At 50.1% G+C, this 19,045-nt stretch overlaps 1 protein-coding gene across 1 annotated transcript in view; it reads right to left on the bottom strand.

The window, feature by feature from the left end:
• Positions 1 to 346: 346 nt before the first annotated feature.
• The window catches only part of CHD8 (chromodomain helicase DNA binding protein 8), a 61,790-nt gene continuing 43,091 nt past the window's right edge, over positions 347 to 19,045 (bottom strand). Inside the window, exons 24-38 of the mRNA XM_064737577.1 lie at positions 18,680 to 18,769; positions 18,000 to 18,103; positions 16,764 to 16,878; positions 15,451 to 15,511; positions 15,278 to 15,332; positions 13,535 to 13,820; positions 11,416 to 11,624; positions 8,718 to 9,034; positions 8,421 to 8,478; positions 6,612 to 6,793; positions 5,076 to 5,273; positions 1,972 to 2,073; positions 1,169 to 1,288; positions 1,035 to 1,073; positions 347 to 761 (exon numbers count right to left, since the gene is read on the bottom strand). Of these exons, the coding sequence (XP_064593647.1) occupies positions 552 to 761; positions 1,035 to 1,073; positions 1,169 to 1,288; positions 1,972 to 2,073; positions 5,076 to 5,273; positions 6,612 to 6,793; positions 8,421 to 8,478; positions 8,718 to 9,034; positions 11,416 to 11,624; positions 13,535 to 13,820; positions 15,278 to 15,332; positions 15,451 to 15,511; positions 16,764 to 16,878; positions 18,000 to 18,103; positions 18,680 to 18,769 (2,146 nt within the window). The 3' untranslated portion in view covers positions 347 to 551. The remainder of the gene's footprint in view (positions 762 to 1,034; positions 1,074 to 1,168; positions 1,289 to 1,971; positions 2,074 to 5,075; positions 5,274 to 6,611; positions 6,794 to 8,420; positions 8,479 to 8,717; positions 9,035 to 11,415; positions 11,625 to 13,534; positions 13,821 to 15,277; positions 15,333 to 15,450; positions 15,512 to 16,763; positions 16,879 to 17,999; positions 18,104 to 18,679; positions 18,770 to 19,045) is intronic.

Raw genomic sequence — 19,045 nt, 5'->3', positions numbered from 1 at the left:
AAATCGTGAGGGGGCAGGATCACGTGAGTAAAGGAGGTGGAGACACATGTTGGGGCGGGGTCACACGACATAAAGAGGCGGGGATTTTGGGGGGTGAGATCACGTGACAAAAATAGGCGGGGAAATTGTGAGGGGAGGGGGTCACGTGATAAAAAGGCGGGAAAATGGTGAGGGCAGCTTGGTGGGCGCCATCTTGTGGTGATAAACGGAATTGTGAGTGCAGACATCTTTAATTACCAAAAGTGTTTACTTAAAGCTGTTAATTAACCAGCAGGGACAAATCAAGGGAGGCGAAAGAGGCGCTTAATGAGCAGGTAATTAGGGAGAAATCAATCACAGCCTGTGCTCCATTTCCAAACCTTTTATTAAAAAAAAAACCCCACCAGGCCCCTCCCTTCCCGCCAGCCCTGCCCGCACTGACCCCGCCCCGCTCGGCCCCGCCCCGCTCAGCCCCGCCCCCCGCCCCGCCCCCCTATGACACAGAGACATTTTACATATTTATATAAATATGGGGAGGGGGGCGTGGCCCCGGCAGGAGAAAGGGGCGGGGCTTAATCCGAGTCGGAAGTGGGCGGCAGCATGGGGTCGGCCAGCAGGGGGCAGCACCCACTTCCTGCTTCCGCTTCCTCTTCTGCTTCCGGCCGGAAGCGCGGGGGCGGGGCTAAGGAGGGAGAGGCCACGCCCCCTGTGCCGCTGGCTCCGCCCCCCATCAACGCCACCATCTTGGAAAGGTCCAAACCTGAGGGGGGGGAGGGGATGAACTGGAAAAGAAGAAGGAGAAAATTATTAATGAGGGGGTGGGGCTTAAATGGGTGTGGTCAGGCCAAGCCACACCCTCAAATTTATTTAAAAAATTTTAAATACTTCAAAGTGGCCTAATAAAATTATTGAAAAAGCCCAAATTTTTAAGCATGCCCCACCCCCTAAAAGAGTGGGAGGGGCCAGGACCCCCCTAAATGACAGGAAGGGGCTCTGGCCCCGCCCCCATCCCCATTTTTGGCCATTTTCGTGAATTTTGGCCGTTCTCAAATTACCTTTTTCCGGTGCCACTTTTCCCGTCGCTGCTCCACGAACTGAAGGAGGGGTGAGAAGAAAATTTGGGGTGAATTTGGGAGGGTTTGGGGTATTTCACCATTTTGGGGTGAATTGCGGGGTTTTTGGGGCTCACCGGGTGCAGCCGGGGGTCCCCGAATTCGGGGTTGTCTCCGCGGTGGGGGGGAGGGGCCCCCATGGCGCCCTCGGGGTCTCCCGGGGGGTCCCGGAGCCCCTCGAGGCAGCGCAGCTCCAGCTTGGGGGGAAAAACGGGGATTTTGGGAAAAAGCGCCGAAAATCAGTGATAAAAACCCAAACTGTGGCACAAAACCACACAAATTTGGGGTGAAAATGGCGGCACCCAAAAATCTGGGGGGTTTTGATGCTCTGAATCCCTTGGAGGTTCCTAAAAAACTCCCACCCCAAATTTGGCCTAAAAACTCCAAAATAATTTTAAGATCCAACAGGAAATGGCCGAATTTGGGTGAAAAACCCCAAAACATGATGGAAAAACCCCAAATGTAGGTGGGAAACCCAAAATCTGATGGGAAACCCCCAAATTTGGGCACAAACCAAAAAACAACCCAAAATCTGTGGGTAAACTTTCTAATTTTGGCATCAACCCCAACAAAACTCAACAACTTGACAGGAAACACCTAAATACAGGTGAGAAACCCCAAATTTGGGCACAAAGCCCCGAAACAACCAAAAAATCTAATGAGAAATACCCAAATTTCGGCAAAACTCCAAAAAAAACTGGCTGGAAACTCCCAAATTCTGTCGCTAACCCCAAAACGTAACAAAAAAATCCCAATATTTTTCTGTTTTTCCCCAGAAACTGTTGGTAAATTTGAGCACAGGGGAACCCAAACTTCCCAAAAATCCCGCAGTGCCCTGAAACTCCCAAAACTGGGGTTTTTTTCCCCAAAATCCCCTCACCTCCACCAGTTTCTTGCTGTTTTTCTTGGGAGGGTTGGGCGCCCGTTGGGCCCCGTTGGGCCCCAGCCGATGTTTCTGGAAGGTCAATTTGAGCCCTTCCTCCTGTGGGGAAAGCGTGAGGGGAAAGGGTCACAAAATGGAGGAAAAGGCGGGAAAATCGTGAGGGGAAAGGCGGGAAAATTGTGAGGGAAAAGGCGGGAAAATTGTGAGGGAAAAGGCGGGAAAATTGTGAGGGAAAAGGCGGGAAAATTGTGAGGAAATGGGTCAGAAAATGGAGGAAAAGGTGGAAAATTGTGAGGGAAAAGGTGGAAAAAATTGTGAAGGAAAAGGCAGGAAAATTGTGAGGGAAAAGGTGGGAAAATTGTGAGGGGAAAGGTGGAGAAAATTGTGAGGGAAAAGGTGGGAAAATTGTGAGGGAAAAGGTGGAGAAAATTGGTAGGGAAAAGGTGGGAAAATTGTGAGGGAAAAGGCGGGAAAATTGTGAGGAGATGGGGTCAGAAAATGGAGGAAAAGGTGGAAAATTGTGAGGGAAAAGGTGGAGAAAATTGTGAGGGAAAAGGAAAGAAAATTGTGAGGGAAAAGGCGGGAAAATCGTGAGGGGAACAGGGTCACAAAATGGAGGAAAAGGCGGGAAAATCGTGAGGGAAAAGGTGGGAAAATTGTGAGGGGAACAGGATCACAAAATGGAGAAAAAGGCGGGAAAATCGTGAGGGCATGGGGTCACAAAATGGAGGAAAAGGCGGGAAAATTGTGAGGGAAAAAGCGGGAAAATTGTGAGGAGAAAAGGTGGGAAATTTGTGAGGGAAAATGTGGGAAAATTGTGAGGGGAAAAGCGGGAAAATTGTGAGGGGACTGGGTCACGAAATGGAGGAAAAGGCAGGAAAATTGTGAGGGAAAAGGTGGGAAAATTGTGGGGAGAAAAGGTGGGAAAATTGTGAGGGAAAAGGTGGAGAAAATTGGGAGGGAAAAGGTGGGAAAATTGTGAGGGGACGGGGTCGCAAAATGGAGGAAAAGGCGGGAAAATTGTGAGGGAATAGGTGGCAAAATTGTGAGGGGAAAAGGTGGAAAAATCATGAGGGGAACAGGATCACAAAATGGAAGAAAAGGCGGGAAAATTGTGAGAGAAAAGGTGGGAAAATCGTGAGGGATAAGATGGAAAAATTGTGAGGGAATAAGGGGGAAAATCGTGAGAAGAAAAGCTGAAAAAATCGTGAGGGGAACAGGATCACAAAATGGAGGAAAAGGCAGGAAAATTGTGAGGGGAAATGCGGGAGAATTGTGAGGAGAAAAGGTGGGAAATTTGTGAGGGAAAATTGTGAGGGAAAAGGTGGAGAAAATTGGTAGGGAAAGGCAGGAAAATTGTGAGGGAAAAGGAAAGAAAATTGTGAGGGAAAAGGTGGAGAAAATTGTGAGGGAAAAGGTGGGAAAATTGTGAGGGAAAAAGTGGGAAAATTGTGAGTGGAACAGGATCACAAAATGGAGAAAAAGGCGGGAAAATCGTGAGGGCATGGGGTCACAAAATGGAGGAAAAGGCAGGAAAATGGTGAGGGAAAAGACGGGGAAATTGTGAGGCGAAAAGGTGGAGAAAATTGTGAGGGAAAAGGTGGAGAAAATTGTGAGGGGATGGGGTCACAAAATGGAGAAAAAGGCGGGAAAGTCGTGAGGGGACGGCGTCCCAAGATGGAGGACAGGCCGGAAAATCGTGAGGGGAAGGAATCGCGTGAAAGAAAAAGGTAAGAAAATTGTGAGGGGAATCCCGGGGGGTTTGGGAAAAGAGATGACGGTTTAACAGGGATGGGATTTTGGGGTGAAAAGTGTCAGATTTGGGACTTTGGGTAGAACAGTGAGGGTTTAACAGGGACAGGATTTTGAGGTGAAAAACCTCAGGTTTGGGGGTTCAGGTGAAGTGTTGAAGGATTAACAGGGATGGGATTTTGGGGTGAAAAACCCCAGATTTGGGGGTTTGGGTAAAGCGCCAAGGGTATAACAGGGACAGGATTTTGGGGTGAAAAACGCTGTGTTTGGGTAAAGCACCGAGAACTTCACAGGGAATGGAATTTTGGGGTGAAAAACCCCACATTTGGAGTAAAAAACCCTGGATTTGGGATGAAAAGTGCCGTGTTTGGGGTAAAGCACCGAGACCTTCACGACAATGGGAATTTTGGTGAGAAAGCCCCCATTTTTGGGGTGAAAAGCACCAGGTTCGGGGGTTCAGTGACAGGGCCGGGATTTTGGGGTGAAACCCCCGTTTTTGGGGTGAAAAGCACCATGTTCGGGGGTTCAGTGACAGGGACGGAATTTTGGGGTGAAAAACCCCACATTTGGGGTGAAAAGCACTGCGTTTGGGGTGGAAAGCACCGGGTTTGGGGGTTCGGTTGTAGGACCGGGATTTTGGGGTGAAATCCCCGGTTTTTGGGGTGAAAAACCCCGGATTTGGGGTGAAAAGCACCGGGTTTGGGGGTTCAGTTACAGGGATGGGATTTTGGGGTGGAAAACCCTGGATTTGGGGTGAAAAGCACCGGACTTGGGGGTTCGGTGACAGGGCCGGGATTTTGGGGTGAAAAACCCGTTTTTGGGGAGAAAAGCGCTGGGTTTGGGGTGAAAAGCACCGGTTCAGGGTTCAGTAACAGGGACAGATTTTGGGGTGAAACCCCCCGTTTTTGGGTGAAAAGCACTGGGTTTGGGATGAAAAGCACTGGGTTTCGGGGGTTCGTTTGGTGCCGGATTTTGGGGTGAAACCCCCAAATTTGGGGTGAAAAGCACGACTTGGGTTCATGACAGGCCGGATTTGGTGAAGGCCCCATTTTTGGGGTGAAAGCCCCACATTTTGGGGTGAAAAGCATCGGACTTGGGGTTCAGTTGCAGGGCCGGGATTTTGGAGGAAAACCCCCGTTTTTGGGGTGAAAGCCATTTGGGAAAGCGCCGTTCGGGGGTTCAGTGACAGGGCCGGGTTTTGGGGTGAAACCCCATTTTTGGGGAGAAAGCCCACGATTTGGGGTGGAAAAGCCATGGTTCGGGGTTTAGTCACAGGGCCGGGATTTTGGGGTGAAAACCCCTGTTTTTGGGTGGGGTGTGAAACCCCCCGTTTCTGTCCCATCACTCACGTCCTTGATCTGCACGGTGAACTCCTTGTCGGGGTGGCGGCCGCGGGGCGGGGCCATGGCCGGGGGGGCGGGGCCGGGCGGGGCCGGGGGCGGGGCCGGCTCCGGGAGCCCCCCCAGGTCCTGGGGGGGGGGCGGCCCCTCCCCCGCCGCCAGCACGGCCCGGCAGATCAGGTCCAGGCGGCGAATCAGCGCCCGCTCCTGGGGCAAAAAACGGCAAATTTGGGAAAATTCACATTTTTGTAGCACGGGAACCCCCAGTTCGGGGGTTTGGGGGGTTTTTAGGGGAGGGTATTTGGGGTTTATTTTGGGGTAATTTAGGGTTTTTTTTGGGGTATTTTTGGGGAGCGTTGGGGGTGTTTTTGGGGATTTTTGTGGGTTATTTTTTGTGTTTGGGGGTTTTAGGGTTTTTGGAGGGTATTTTGGGTTTATTTTGGGTATTTTAGGGTTTTGGTATTTTTGGGGAGCGTTGGTGTGGTTTTAGGGACTTTTTGGTATTGTCAGATGGGTTTTTGGCTTAGGTGTTTTTTAGGGTTTTTTTGGGAAGTTTTGGGTTTTTTGGGGTTTTTTGGGGTTTTTGGGGCTTCGGGGTTTTTTTGGGGAGGGTATTTGGGGTTTTTTGGGGGGCATTTTTAGGGTTTTTTTGGGGGATTTTTGGGGGTTATTTTGAGCTTTATATGGTTTTTATTTTTGGGCGTTTTTTGGAAGGTATTTGGGGTTTTTTTGGGGTTTAGTCTTTTGGAGGGGTTTTTTGGGTTTTTAAGGGTTTCTAGGGATTTTTTTGGGTATTTTGGGTGGTTTTTTCTGGTTTTTTGGGGTTTATTTGGTGTTTTTGGCGGGTTTTTTTTTGGGTTTTTTGGTTTTTAGGGTTTTCAGGGATTTTTTTGGGGTATTTGGTGTTTTTTGGGTTTTTTGGGGTTATTGAGTTTTGTTGAGGTTTTGGGGGTTTTAGAGGGTTTTTTTTTGGGGTTTTTTTTGCTATTGGGTGGTTTTTTTCAGGTTTTTTGGGGTTATTTGGTTTTTTTAGGGTTTTTTTGGGGTTTTTTTGGGGTTTTTAGGGTTTTTCAGGATTTTTGGGGGTATTTGGGGTTTTTCTGGTTTTTGGGTTTATGAGTTTTTTGAGCTTTTTGGTTTTTTAGGTTTTTTTCAGGGATTTTTTTTGGGTAATTGGGGTTTTTGTGGTTTTTTTGGGGGTTATTTGGGTGTTTTGAAGGGTTTTTTTGAGGTTTTTTTGGTTTTTGTAAAGGGTTTCTCAGGATTTTTTGGGGTATTTGGGTGGTTTTTTCTGGGTTTTTTGGGGGTTATTTGGGTGTTTTTGAGGGTTTTTTTGAGGTTTTTGTGTTTTTAAAGTTTTTAGATTTTTGGGTATTGGTGTTTTCTGGTATTGGAGGTTTTTTGAGGTTTTTCTGGTGTTTTTTTAAGGTTTTTTTTCAGGGTTTTTTGGGGGCATTTGGGTGGTTTTTTTGGGGGTTATTTGGGTGTTTTTGAAGGTTTTTTTTTGAGGTTTTAGGGTTTTTTGGGTTTTTTTCCTTCCCTTACCTTGGGCCAATAGAGGAGGTTCTGGGGCCCCGCCCCCGCGGTGGGCGTGGCCTGGGGGAGGGGCGCGCTGGGGGCCCCGCCCTCGCCCGAGGGGGGAGGGGAATCCTCGTCCTCCCCCTCCCCCTCCTCCTCCTCCTCCTCATCCTCCTCCTCCTCATCCTCGGCCCCCAGCGGCTCCGGGCCTGGCACGGGGAGACCCAAAACCGCTGAGAATCCCCCCAAAATCCCCCCAAAATCCCCCCGAAATCCCAAATCCCCTTTTTACCCAATTCCCCCAATTCCGAGGCCTCTTTCCCCTTTTTCACCCCAAATTTGGGCTCCTTTTCCCGTTTTTCAGCCCCAAATTTGGGCTCCTTTTCCCGTTTTTTCGGCCACAAATTCCCCACAAAACCCCAAGGATTTGGGATCCCCTTTTCCCCTGAATTTGGGCTCTTTTTTCCCGTTTTTTCAGCCACAAATTCCCCAAAAACCCCAAAGATTCGGGAGCCCTTTTTACCCCCTTTCCCCACAAATTCTCCTCTTTTTTTCTCCAAAAATTTCACCGCATTTTCCCCCAAATTTCAGACCCCCAAACCCACCTTTTTCCCCTAAATTTAGAATCCTTTTTTCCCCCAAATTTGGGCTCTTTTTTCACATTTTTTCAGCCACAAACTCCCCTATAAAATTTTAAAGATTTGGGATCCCCTTTTCCCCCGAATTTGGGCTCTTTTTTCCCATTTTTTCAGCCACAAATTCCCCTATAAAATTCCAAAGATTTGGGATCCCCTTTTCCCCCCAAATTCAGACCCCCCAACTCCCCATTTTCCACCCAAATTTCAGACCCCCAAAACCCCATTTCCCCCCAAATTTAACCCCATTTTCCCTCCCAAACCCACCTTCCTCCTCCTCCTCCTCTCCCCACTGTCCCCATCCTTTTCCCCCAAAATTTAACCCTTTCCCCCCCAAATTTGGGATCCTTTTTCCCCCCAAATTTCAGACCCCCAAACCCAATTTACCCCCCAATTTCAGACCCCAAACCCATTTCCCCCCAAATTAAACCCCATTTTTCCCCCAAAACCCTTCCTCCTCTCTCCTCCTCCCTCCTGTTGTCCTTGTCCTTTCCCCCAAATTTAACCCTTTCCCCCAATTTCAAACCCCCAAACCCAATTTAGCCCTGAATTTCAGACCCCAAACCCATTTCCCACAAACCCACCTTTTCCCGCTGTCCCCCAACTTGCTCCTCTCCTCCTCTCCGTTCCCATCCTGTCCCCAAAATTTAACCCTTTCCCCCAATTTCAGACCCCATTTTCCCCCAAACCACCTTCCTCCTCCTCCTCCTCCTCCTCTCCTCGCTGTCCCCATCCTTTTCCCCAAATTTAAGCCTTTCCCCCCAAACTTGGATCCTTTTTCCCCCCAAATTTCATCACCCTAAACCCATTTCCCCCGAATTTCAGACCCCATTTCCCCCAAACGCACTTCCTCCTCCTCCTCTCCTCCCTCCTCCTCCTCCTCCTCCTTCCTCGCTGTCCCTCCATCTTGGTTCCTCCTCCTCTTCTTCCCCCAAAATTTAACCCAATTTCCCCCCAAATTTCAACCCGAACCCATTCCCCCAATTTAACCCATTCCCCCAACCCTCCTCTCCTCCCCTCCTCCTCTCCTCCTCGCTGTCCACCTTCCCAAATTACCCCTTTCCCCCAAATTAGACCCCATTTTCTCCCCAACCACCTTCCTCCTCCTCTCCTCCTCCTCCTCCTCCTCTCCCCGTATCCCCACTTTTCCCCTAAATTAACCCTTTCCCCCGAATTTCACCCCATTTCCCCCCAAACCCACCTTCCTCCTCCTCCTCCTCCTCCTCCTCGCTGTCCCCTCCATCTTGGTTCCTCCTCTCCTGTTCCCCAAATTTAACCTTTCCTTCCAACTTAGGATCCTTGTTCCCCCAAATTTAGTCCAAACCCACATTTCCCCCTCAATTTCAGACCCCATTACCCCCCAATTTCCACCCCCAAACCACCATTTCCCCATACCTCCTCCTCCTCCCTCTCCTCTGCTGTCCCCGTCCTTGGCCCCAAATTTCAGACCCCCAAACCATTTTTCCCCCAACCACTTCTCCTCCCCTCCATCCCTCGCTGTCCGTCGCGTCCCGCCGCCCTTGTCCCGTTTGTCCATGATGTCCCGTCCGGCGGCGATGCCCCCGCGCAGCAGCGCCCCCCGCAGGCCGTGCTGAGCCGCCGCCCGCAGCAGCGCCGCGTCGTGGACCCCCGGCCGCCACCAGGGCGGCAGCAGCGAGCCCGGCCCGGGCGGGGGCAGCCGCGCCAGCAGCGCCCCCAGCGCAGGGTGGGGCAGCACGCGCTCCCGCAGGCAGCGCAGCAGCGCCAGGCGCCGCAGGCAGCGCAGGGCCAGGGACGGGGACACGGCCAGGGGCGGTGGGGACAGAGGGGGCGGCACTGAAATAGAGAAAAACACAAAAAAACGGGTTAAAACGGTGAAAAAACGACGAAAATCGGCGGTGAAACGGCTGAGAACGGGGTAAAAATGGGGGAGATGCGGCACTGAAAGGGTTAAATATAGTGGCACTGAAGTAGAGGGAGTATGGGAAAAAATGGGTAAAAGCGGGTTAAAAGTGGAGTAAAAATTGGGTTAAAAATGGGGTAAAAATTGGTAAAAAATTGGGTAAAAATGGGATAAAAATAGACTAAGAATCGGTTAAAAATTGGGTAAAAACAGGGTAAATATCAGTAAAAAAATGGGTAAAAATTGGTAAAAAATGGAGTAAAAATGGGAATAAAATGAGAATGAAAAAATGGGTTAAAAATGGGATTAAAAAGGGGTAAGATTAAGATGAAAATGGTAAAAAACGGTGTGGCAGCAGCGCCAGCCGCCGCAGGCAGCGCAGGGCGAGGGATGGGGACACGGTAAGGGTGGTGGGGACAGAGGGGGAGGCACTGAAAGAGAGGAAAAACGGGAAAAAACGGGTTAAAATGGTGAAAAAACGATAAAAAATCGGCGGTGAAACGGCTGAGAAGGGCTAAAAATGGCGTGAGTGCAGCATCGAAAGGGTTAAATATGGACGGCAATAGTGGCATTAAAAGAGAGAGAGCATGCAGAAAATTGGATAAAAATTGGGTAAAAAAATGGGTTAAAAATCAGTTAAAAATGGGGTAAAAATGGGGAAAAAATGGGGTAAAAAAAAAGGTAAAAACCAGAGAAAAAAATGGAACAAAAATGGGGTTAAGTGCGGCACTGGAAGGGTTAAATATGGCAATGAAAGGGTTAAATATAGCGGCGCTGAAGTAGAGGGAGTATGGGAAAAATTGGGTAAAAAATGGTAGAAAATATGGGTAAAAATGGGGTTAAAATGGGATAAAAATAGACTAAGAATTGGTTAAAAATTGGGCAAAAACAGGGTAAATATCAGTAAAAAAATGGGTAAAAATTGGTAAAAAATGGAGTAAAAATGGACTAAAAATGGGATAAAAATAGGAATAAAAACAGAGTCAAAATGGGGAAAAAATGGGATAAAAGCTGAATTAAAATGGGATAAAAAAAGGGGTGTGAAAAAGATGAAAATGGTAAAAAACGGGTGGGGCAGCACGCGCTCCCGCAGGCAGCGCAGCAGCGCCAGGCGCCGCAGGCAGCGCAGGGCGAGGGACGGGGACACGGCTAAGGGTGGTGGGGACAGAGGGGGCGGCACTGAAATACAGAAAAAACGGGGAAAAACGGTGAAAAACGGAAAAATCGGTGAAAAAACGGGTAAAAACGGTGAAAAAACGACGAAAATCGGCGGTGAAACGGCTGAAAACGGGGTAAAAATGGCGTAAGTGTGGCACCGAAAGGGTTAAACATGGACGGCAATAGCAGCACTAATAGTGAGGGAGAATGCGGAAATTTGGATAAAAAATTGGGTAAAAAAATGGGTTAAAAATCAGTTAAAAATGGGGTAAAAATGGAGAAAAGATGGGTTAAAAATGGGGTAAAAAAAGGTAAAAACCAGAGAAAAAAATGGAACAAAAACGGAGTAAAAATGGGGTAAGTGCGGCACTGAAAAGGTTAAATATGGCATTGACAGGGTTAAATATAGCGGCACTGAAGTAGAGGGAGTATGGAAAAAAATGGGTAAAAACTGGTAAAAATACGGGTTAAAATGGGGTAAAAGTGGGTTAAAAATGGTGTAAAAATTGGGAAGAAATAGGGTAAAAATAGAGCAAAAATCAGTAAAAAATTGAGTAAAAAAACGGGTAAAAAATGGGTTTCCCGATTTCAGGAAAAACGGCCCCGAAACGCCGCAAAATCTCCGAAGTTTCCCAAAATTTCATTTTTCCAGCCCATTACCGTCTCCGGGGGCGGGCGGCAGGCGGCAGAGACCCCTTAAACCTTCTGATTATGGATTCCAACCCCTGGATTTGGGTTCAAACCTCCCGATTTGGGTTCAAACCTCCCGATTTCGGGAAAAACCGCCCCAAAACGCCGGAAAAACGCCAGAATTTCCCAAAACCCCACGATTTGCCCCCATTACCGTCTCCGGGGGCGGGCGGCAGGCGGCAGAGACCCGGGTTCAAACCCCTGGATTTGAGTTCAAACCTCCCGATTTCGGGTAAAACCGCCCCAAACCACCCCGAAACACCACAAAAACCCCGAAATTTCCCAAAATTTCGCTTTTTCTGCCATTACCGTCTCCGGGGGCGGGCGGCGGCAGGGCAGAGACCCGGGTTCAAACCCCTGGATTTGAGTTCAAACCTCCCGATTTCGGGTAAAACCGCCCCAAACGGCCCCGAAACACCACAAAAACCCCGAAATTTCCCAAAATCCCAGGATTTTCCCCCATTACCGTCTCCGGGGGCGGGCGGCAGGCGGCAGACCTGCCGGCACATGGCCACGAAGCCGTGGTAGAAGCGCGTCAGCTCCTCGTCCGAGCGGCGCCCGAGCCCGGCCAGCGCCCGGAACCGCGCCCAGCGGAACCGCCCCGAGCCCGCCTCCAGCTCCACCCCGAACGTGGAGGCCACGCGCAGGAAATCGGCCTGCTCCCGTCTGGTCCAGCTGGAACGGGGAGAAAACGGGGAAAAACGGTGAAAAAACGGCGAAAATCGGTGAAAAAACGGCGAAAATACAGCGAAAATTGATGAAATTACAGAGAAAATACACCCAGAAATACCCAAAACCACCCCAAATACAAGGAGAGAAACAGGAACTCGGCCTGCTCCCGCCAGGTCCAGCTGGAACGGGAAAAACGGGGAAAAATGAGAAAAAACGGTGAAAAAATGGGAAAAAATGAGAAAAAACGGTGAAAATACGGCGAAAATTGATGAAATTACAAAGAAGATAAACCCAAAAATACCCAAAACCACCCCAAACCACCCCGAACGAGGAGGCCACGCGCAGGAAATCGGCCTGCTCCCGTCTGGTCCAGCTGGAATGGGGAGAAAACGGGGAAAAAACGGTGAAAAAACGGGGAAAATCGGTGAAAGAACGGGGAAAAACAGTGAAAAAACGGCGAAAATACGGCCAAAATTGATGAAACGACAAAGAAAATACACCCAGAAATACCCAAAACCACCCCAATCCACCCCAAACGACGACGCCACGCGCAGGAAATCGGCCTGCTCCCGTCTGGTCCAGCTGCAATGGGGAGAAAACGGGGAAAAACGGTGAAAAAACGGGGAAAATCGGTGAAAAAACGGTGAAAATCGGTGAAAGAACGGCGAAAATACAGCAAAAATTGAAGAAATGACAGAGAAAAGACACCAAAACCACCCCAAACAACCCCAAACCGCCACGCGCAGGAAATCGGCCTGCTCTCGTCTGGTCCAGCTGGAATGGGGAGAAAACGGGGAAAAACGGTGAAAAAACGGGGAAAATCGGTGAAAAAACGGGGAAAATCGGTGAAAAAACGGCGAAAATACAGCGAAAATTGATGAAATGACAGAGAAAATACACCAAAACCACCCCAAATATGAGGGCAGAAACAGGAACTCAGCCTGCTCCCGCCGGGTCCAGCTGGAATGGGGAGAAAAAGGGAAAAAATGAGAAAAAACGGTGAAAAAATGGGAAAAACGGTGAAAAAATGGTGAAAATACAGCGAAAATTGATGAAATGACGGAGAAAATACACCCAGAAATCCCCAAAACCACCCCAAATGTGAGGGCAGCCAAAGGAAATTCCCCTGCTCGCGTCTGGTGCAGCTGGAATGGGGAGAAAAAGGAAAAAACGGGAAAATTTGGGAAAAAACGGTGAAAAACTGAAAAAATGGAGAAAAACGGGGAAAAACGTGGGAAAATGGGGGAAAAACGGAGCAAAAGCACCAAAAGGTGAGAGCAGCCCCAGAAACGCCGCCTGCTCTGCTGCTCCTGCTGAGAAATGGGGAGAGAAACCCAGAAACCGGGAAAAAATTCCCCCACACCATCAAAAAAAGGAAATGAAAAAAGGCAAAAGCAGAAAAAACGAAAAAAAACGTTCAAAAAAATCCAAAAAAAACCCCAAAAATGCCCCAAATTCCCCTGGGGGGTTTCTGAGGGTGCCGAACCCATTTCTGCCCCTCCTGACCCCCCCAGACACCCCAGAACCCCCCAAATTTCCCCCCAAACCTCTGAAAAACAGAAAAAAACGGTGAAAAAAATTGAAAAAAAAAATCAAAAAACAGCAAAAAAAAAAGCAAAAAATCCCCAAAATTCACCCGGGGGGTTTCTGAGGCTGCTGAACCCATTTCTGCCCCTCCCGACCCCCCCAGACGCCCCAAAACCCCCCAAATTTCCCCCAATTCCCCCCAGACCTCTGAAAAACAGAGAAAAAAGGGTAAAAAAAATTGAAAAAAAACATCAAAAAAAAAGCAAAAAAAAAAGCAAAAAATCCCCAAAATTCACCCGGGGGGTTTCTAAAGGTGCTGAACCCATTTCTGCCCCTCCCAACCCCCCCAGACGCCCCCAGACCCCCGTTCTGCCCCCCGGTTTTACCGCTGCAGTTTGTCCCTGCGCGCGGGGTCGTGGCCGCGCCGCTGCCGCCTCCTCTCGGTGTTGTTGCCCCTCTCGGGGCCGTTGTTGCCCCCGGGGCCGTTGTTGCCCCCGTTATTGCCCCTCTCGCTGTTGTTGCCCCTCTCGCTGTTGCTGTTTTGGGTCTGGGGGTCCGGGGGCGGCTCCCGGCCCTGCAGCGCCCCCAGCAGGCGGCGGAACCGCGCGGTCAGAGCGGGGGCTGAGGGCCACGAGGAGGAGGAGGAGGAGGAGGAGGATGAAGATGCTGAGCCTGGGGAGGACAGAAAAGGGATTTGGGGTGAATTTGGGGGGATTTGGGGTCGGTCAGAGCGGGGGCTGAGGGCCACGAGGAGGAGGAGGAGGAGGAGGAGGATGCTGAGCCTGGGGGAGAGAGAGAAAAGAGATTTGGGGTCATTTTGGGTCATTCTGGGGGGATTTGGGGTGAATTTGGGGATTTGGGGTCAGTCTGGGGGGATTTGGGGTCGGTCAGAGCGGGGGCTGAGGGCCACGAGGAGGAGGGGGAGGAGGAGGAGGAGGAAGATGCTGAGCCTGGGGACGAGAGAAAAAGGGATTTGGGGTGAATATGGGGTCAGTTTGGGGTGAATTTGGGGAGATTTGGGGTCGGTCAGGGTGGGGGCTGAGGGCCACGAGGAGGAGGAGGAGGAGGAGGATGAAGATGCTGAGCCTGGGGGGACAGAAAAGAGATTTGGGGTGAGTTTGGGGGATTTGGGGTCAGTTTGGGGGGATTTGGGGTGAGTCTGGGGGGATTTGGGGTCAGTTTGGGGGGATTTGGGGTCGGTCAGAGCGGGGGCTGAGGGCCACGAGGAGGAGGAGGAGGAGGAAGAAGATGAAGATGCTGAGCCTGGGGGGACAGAAAAGGGATTTGGGGTGAATTTGGGGCATTTGGGGTCATTTTGGGTCATTCTGTGGGGATTTGGGGTGAATTTGGGGGGATTTGGGGTCGGTCAGAGCTGGGGCTGAGGGACAGGAGGAGGAGGAGGAGGAGGAGGAGGAGGAGGAGGAAGATGAAGATGCTGAGCCTGGGGGTGAGAGAAAAGAGGATTTGGGGTGAGTTTGGGGAGATTTGGGTCGGTCAGAGCGGGCCTGAGGGCCACGAGGAGGAGGAGGAGAGGAGGAGGATGCTGAGCCTGGGGAGCACAGAAAAGGGATTTGGGGTGAATCTGGGGGATTTCGGGTCAGTTTGGGGGGATTTTGGGTCATTTTTGGTCATTCTGCAGGGATTTGGGGTGAATTTGGGGGATTTGGGGTCGCTCAGAGCAGGGGCTGAGGGCCACGGGGAGGAGGAGGAAGATGAAGAAGATGTTGAGCTTGTGGGGGAGAGAGAAGGGGATTTGGGGTGAGTTTGAGGGGATTTGGGTCAGTTTGAGGGGATTTAGGGAGATTTGGGATGAATTTGGGGTGATTTGGGTCAGCTTTGGGGAATTTTGAGGCATTTAGGGTTTGGGGTCACTTTGAGGGTTTGGGTTCGGTTTGGGGTCAGAAAAAGCAAATTTGGGGGTTTGGGTTTGGGTCAGGGGAATTTAAGGGATTTGGGGTCAGTTTGGGGGATTTTGGGGTCTCTGGGATCACTTTCGAGACCCCACGGAAAAATTTCTGAGGATTTGGGAAATTTTACGGGGAACTGCAGCGAAAAATGAGAATTTTGGGGAATTCTGGGGAATTTTGGGTGAATTTTGGGGGATTTTGGGGCGCTCTGGGCCCCCCTACCTTCGTCGCCGTCCACCACCGAGATCTCCTCGTCCAGCCCGGCCAGGGGGTCGCTCTGGGGGGGTCACCGGGGGGGTTTTGGGGTTAAAACCCCGAATTTCGGTAAAATCGGGGAAATTTGGGGTAAAATCGGGGAAATTTGGGGTAAAATCGGGGAAATTTGGGGTTTTTACCTCCTCCCCTCCCGGCAGGGGTTTGTACTCGGGGTCCTCGGGGTCTTTGTCCAACTCGGCCCTGGGGGGACCCCAAAATCGCCTGAATTCACCCCAAAACCCGGAACGGACCCAAAAGCGCGGGAATTGAGCCCAAAGCGGGGCCGGGGGCGCCTCAGCCCGGAGTGAACTCAGCCCGGCCCGGGGCCGGTCGGTATTAGCATGGCTGGGTCATCACCGGCGCCTTTTTGGGGAGAAAACCCCAAATTTGGGGCCTTTGGGGGGCGGAAACCGCGGAAATCCCAAACTGAGCAAATGCGCAAAAAGCTCCCCAAAAAACGCCCGAAAAAAAACCCCAAAAAAATCCAAATCCAGCCCGAATCACCCAAAAACCACTTGGAAACCCCAAAATCCCCCAAATTTCCCCCAAATTTCCCCAATTTCCCCCTGAATTTCCCCAAATTTTCCCAGTTCCTCCAAATTTCCCCATCTTCCTCGAATTTCCCCATTCCCCCCAAATTTCTCCAATTCTCCCGAATTTTCCCAATTCCCCCTAATTTCCCCAATTTACGCCAAATTTCCCCAATTTCCCCTGAATTTCCCCAATTCCCCCAAATTTCCCCAATTTCCCCCAAATTTCCCCAATTCCCCCTGAATTTCCCCCCCAATTCCCCCCCAAGTTTCTGCAAATTCCCCCAATTTTTCCAATTCCCCCCGAATTTCCCCAATTCCCCCGAATTTCCCAAATTTCCCCGAATTTCCCAATTTCCCCTGAATTTCCCAAATTCCCCTGAATTTCCCATTTTCCCCAATTTTCCTGATTTCCCCCAAATTTCCCCAATTTCCCCTGAATTTCCCCGAATTTTGCCCCCAATTCCCCCCCAAGTTTCTGCAAATTCCCCCCAATTTTCCCAATTCCCCCCGAATTTCTCCAATTCCCCCCAAATTTCCCCAATTTCCCCAATTTTCCTGATTTCCCCAAATTTCTGCCATTTCCCCCCCAATTTTTCCGATTTCCCCCGAATTTCCCCATTTTCCCCAATTTTCCCAATTTCCCCCCGAATTTCCCCAATTCCCCCCCAATTCCCCAATTTCCCCTGAATTTCCCTGAATTTCCCCCCCAATTTCCCCATTTTCCCCAATTTTCCCGATTTCCCCCGAATTTCCCCCCAATTCCCCCCCAATCCCCCCTTTTCCCAATTTTCCCGATTTCCCCGATTTCCCCAAATTTCCCAATTCCCCCCAAATTTCCCCCCAATTCCCCCCAAATCCCCCCATTTCCCCCGATTTTCCCGATTTCCCCGTTTTTGGCCCCGTTTTCCGTCCCCGCTCACCCCTCGGGCCCCTCCAGGCGCTGCTCGGCCGCGACGGCGGCGGCGTCGGGACCCCCGGCCCGGGCCAGGAAACACAGGGCGGGGTCTGCCCGCATGGTGTGGTACCGCTCGTAACCTGGAATTGGGGCAAAAACACCAAAAAACGGGATTTGTTAAAAAAAAAAGCAAAAAAATCGGTGAAAGTACCAAAAATCCCCGTTAAAATAGCCCAAATTACACAGAAATAACCCCAAAACACAGGGCGGGGTCTGCCCGCATGGTGTGGTACCGCTCGTAGCCTAAAATGGGGTGAAAACAGCAAAAAACGGGACTGGTTAAAAAAAACTGCAAAAAAATCGGTGAAAACAGCAAAAAATGGCATTAAAATAACCCAAAATACACCCAAATTCCACTGAAATAACCCCAAAACACAGGGCGGGGTCTGCCCGCATGGTGTGGTACCGCTCGTAACCTGGAATTGGGGTAAAAACACCAAAAAACGGGATTTGTTAAAAAAAACTGCAAAAAAATCGGTGAAAGTACCAAAAAACGGCATTAAAATAACCCAAATTACACCGAAATAACCCCAAAATAACCCCAAAACACAGGGCGGGGTCTGCCCGCATGCTCTGGTACCGCTCGTAACCTGGAATTGGGGTAAAAACACCAAAAAACGGGACTGGTTACAAAAAACTACAAAAAAATCGGTGAAAGTACCAAAAAACCCCGTTAAAACAGCTCAAAATCCACCCAAATTACACAGAAATAACCCCAGAACACAGGGCGGGGTCCGCCCGCATGGTGTGGTACCGCTCGTAGCCTGGAATTGGGGTAAAAACACCAATTTCCCCAAATTCAAATTTGCCCAAAATCGGGGTTTTTTGTCCCAACAGCCCCAACAACCCCAATTTAACCAAAATCTCCATTTTTAGCCCCAATCCCGCGCTTGCAGCCCCCCAATAACACAAACCCCAAACCCCCCAATCCCAATTTACCCAAAATCACCGATTTTTGCCCCAATACCACAGACCTCAAACCCCATAAATCCCAATAACCGCATTTTAACCAAAATCCCCATTTTTCGCCCCAATACCGTGCTTGAAGACCCCCAGCAGCAGCACAGACCCCAAACACCCCCAATCCCCCCAATCCCCATTTACCCAAAATCGCCGTTTTTGCCCCAATACCACAAACCCCAAACCCCACAAATCCCAATAACCTGAATTTGCCCAAAATCGCCATTTTTGGCCCCAATACCGTGCTTGAAGACCCCCAGCAGGAGGGATTTGTCGGCCTCGGGGTCCCACCAGGCCGAGGGCGGCTCCGGCTGCTCCAGCTGCGGGAACCAGATGTGGATGTCGCTGCAAAACGGGGCGAGAAACGCAAAATTTGGGTCAGAAACGCGAAATTTGGGTCAGAAACGCAAAATTTGGGATCGGGGCCCTGAAAATGGGGGAAACGACCCCAAAAATCCACCCAGAAATGCTCTGAAATCACCTCAAAACCCAAAAAGCCCCAAAATCCCCGGATTTCACCCCAAAGCTGGGACTCAATAAATCCCCAAATTCCCCAAATTCCCCAATGACCCAAAATCGCCAGAATTTACCCCAAAACTGGGGCTCACCTGTGCCCCAAACCTTTCAAAAATCCCCCATAAAGTTCCTTAAATTGCCCCAAAATTACCCCAAAAATCCACCCAAAAATTCCCCAAAATCCCTAAAGATCCCAAATTCCCCAATGACCCAAAATCCCCGGAATTTACCCCAAAACTGGGGCTCACCTGTGCCCCAAACCTCACAAAAAATCCCCCATAAAGTTCCTTAAACCCCCCCAAAATTACCCCAAAATCCTCAAAAATCCACCCAAAATCACCCCTAAAAAACCCCAAAATTCCCAAATTTCCCAAAATCGCCGGAATTCGCCCCAAACCCGCTCACCTGGCGCTGGCCCCGGCCAGGACGCGCTCGGCCTGGTCCCCGATCACCTCGTGCCGCAGGAAGTGCAGGGCGCGCACACGGAGCAGCAGCCTGGGACGGACACACGGACACACGGACACGGGATGGACCAAAATCCCGGGAAATCACCCCAAAACCACACACCCCAAAAACACCCCAAAAACCCCGTTAAAAAAATCCCAAAAAATTCCGTAAAAATCCATAAAAATCCCACAAATTCAGATTTACTCGCCAAAGGTGTTTCTGGTACCTCAAACCTACAGGAGTGACCCAAAATCCCGGAAATCACCCCAAAACCACACACCCAAAAACACCCCAAAAATCCCGCTTAAAAAATCCCAAAAAATC

Source organism: Zonotrichia leucophrys, unplaced genomic scaffold, assembly GCF_028769735.1.
Source record: "Zonotrichia leucophrys gambelii isolate GWCS_2022_RI unplaced genomic scaffold, RI_Zleu_2.0 Scaffold_85_192490, whole genome shotgun sequence".
In the NCBI taxonomy this organism is placed as follows: Eukaryota; Metazoa; Chordata; class Aves; order Passeriformes; family Passerellidae; genus Zonotrichia; species Zonotrichia leucophrys.
This window is presented reverse-complemented; position numbering and strand designations above follow the sequence as displayed.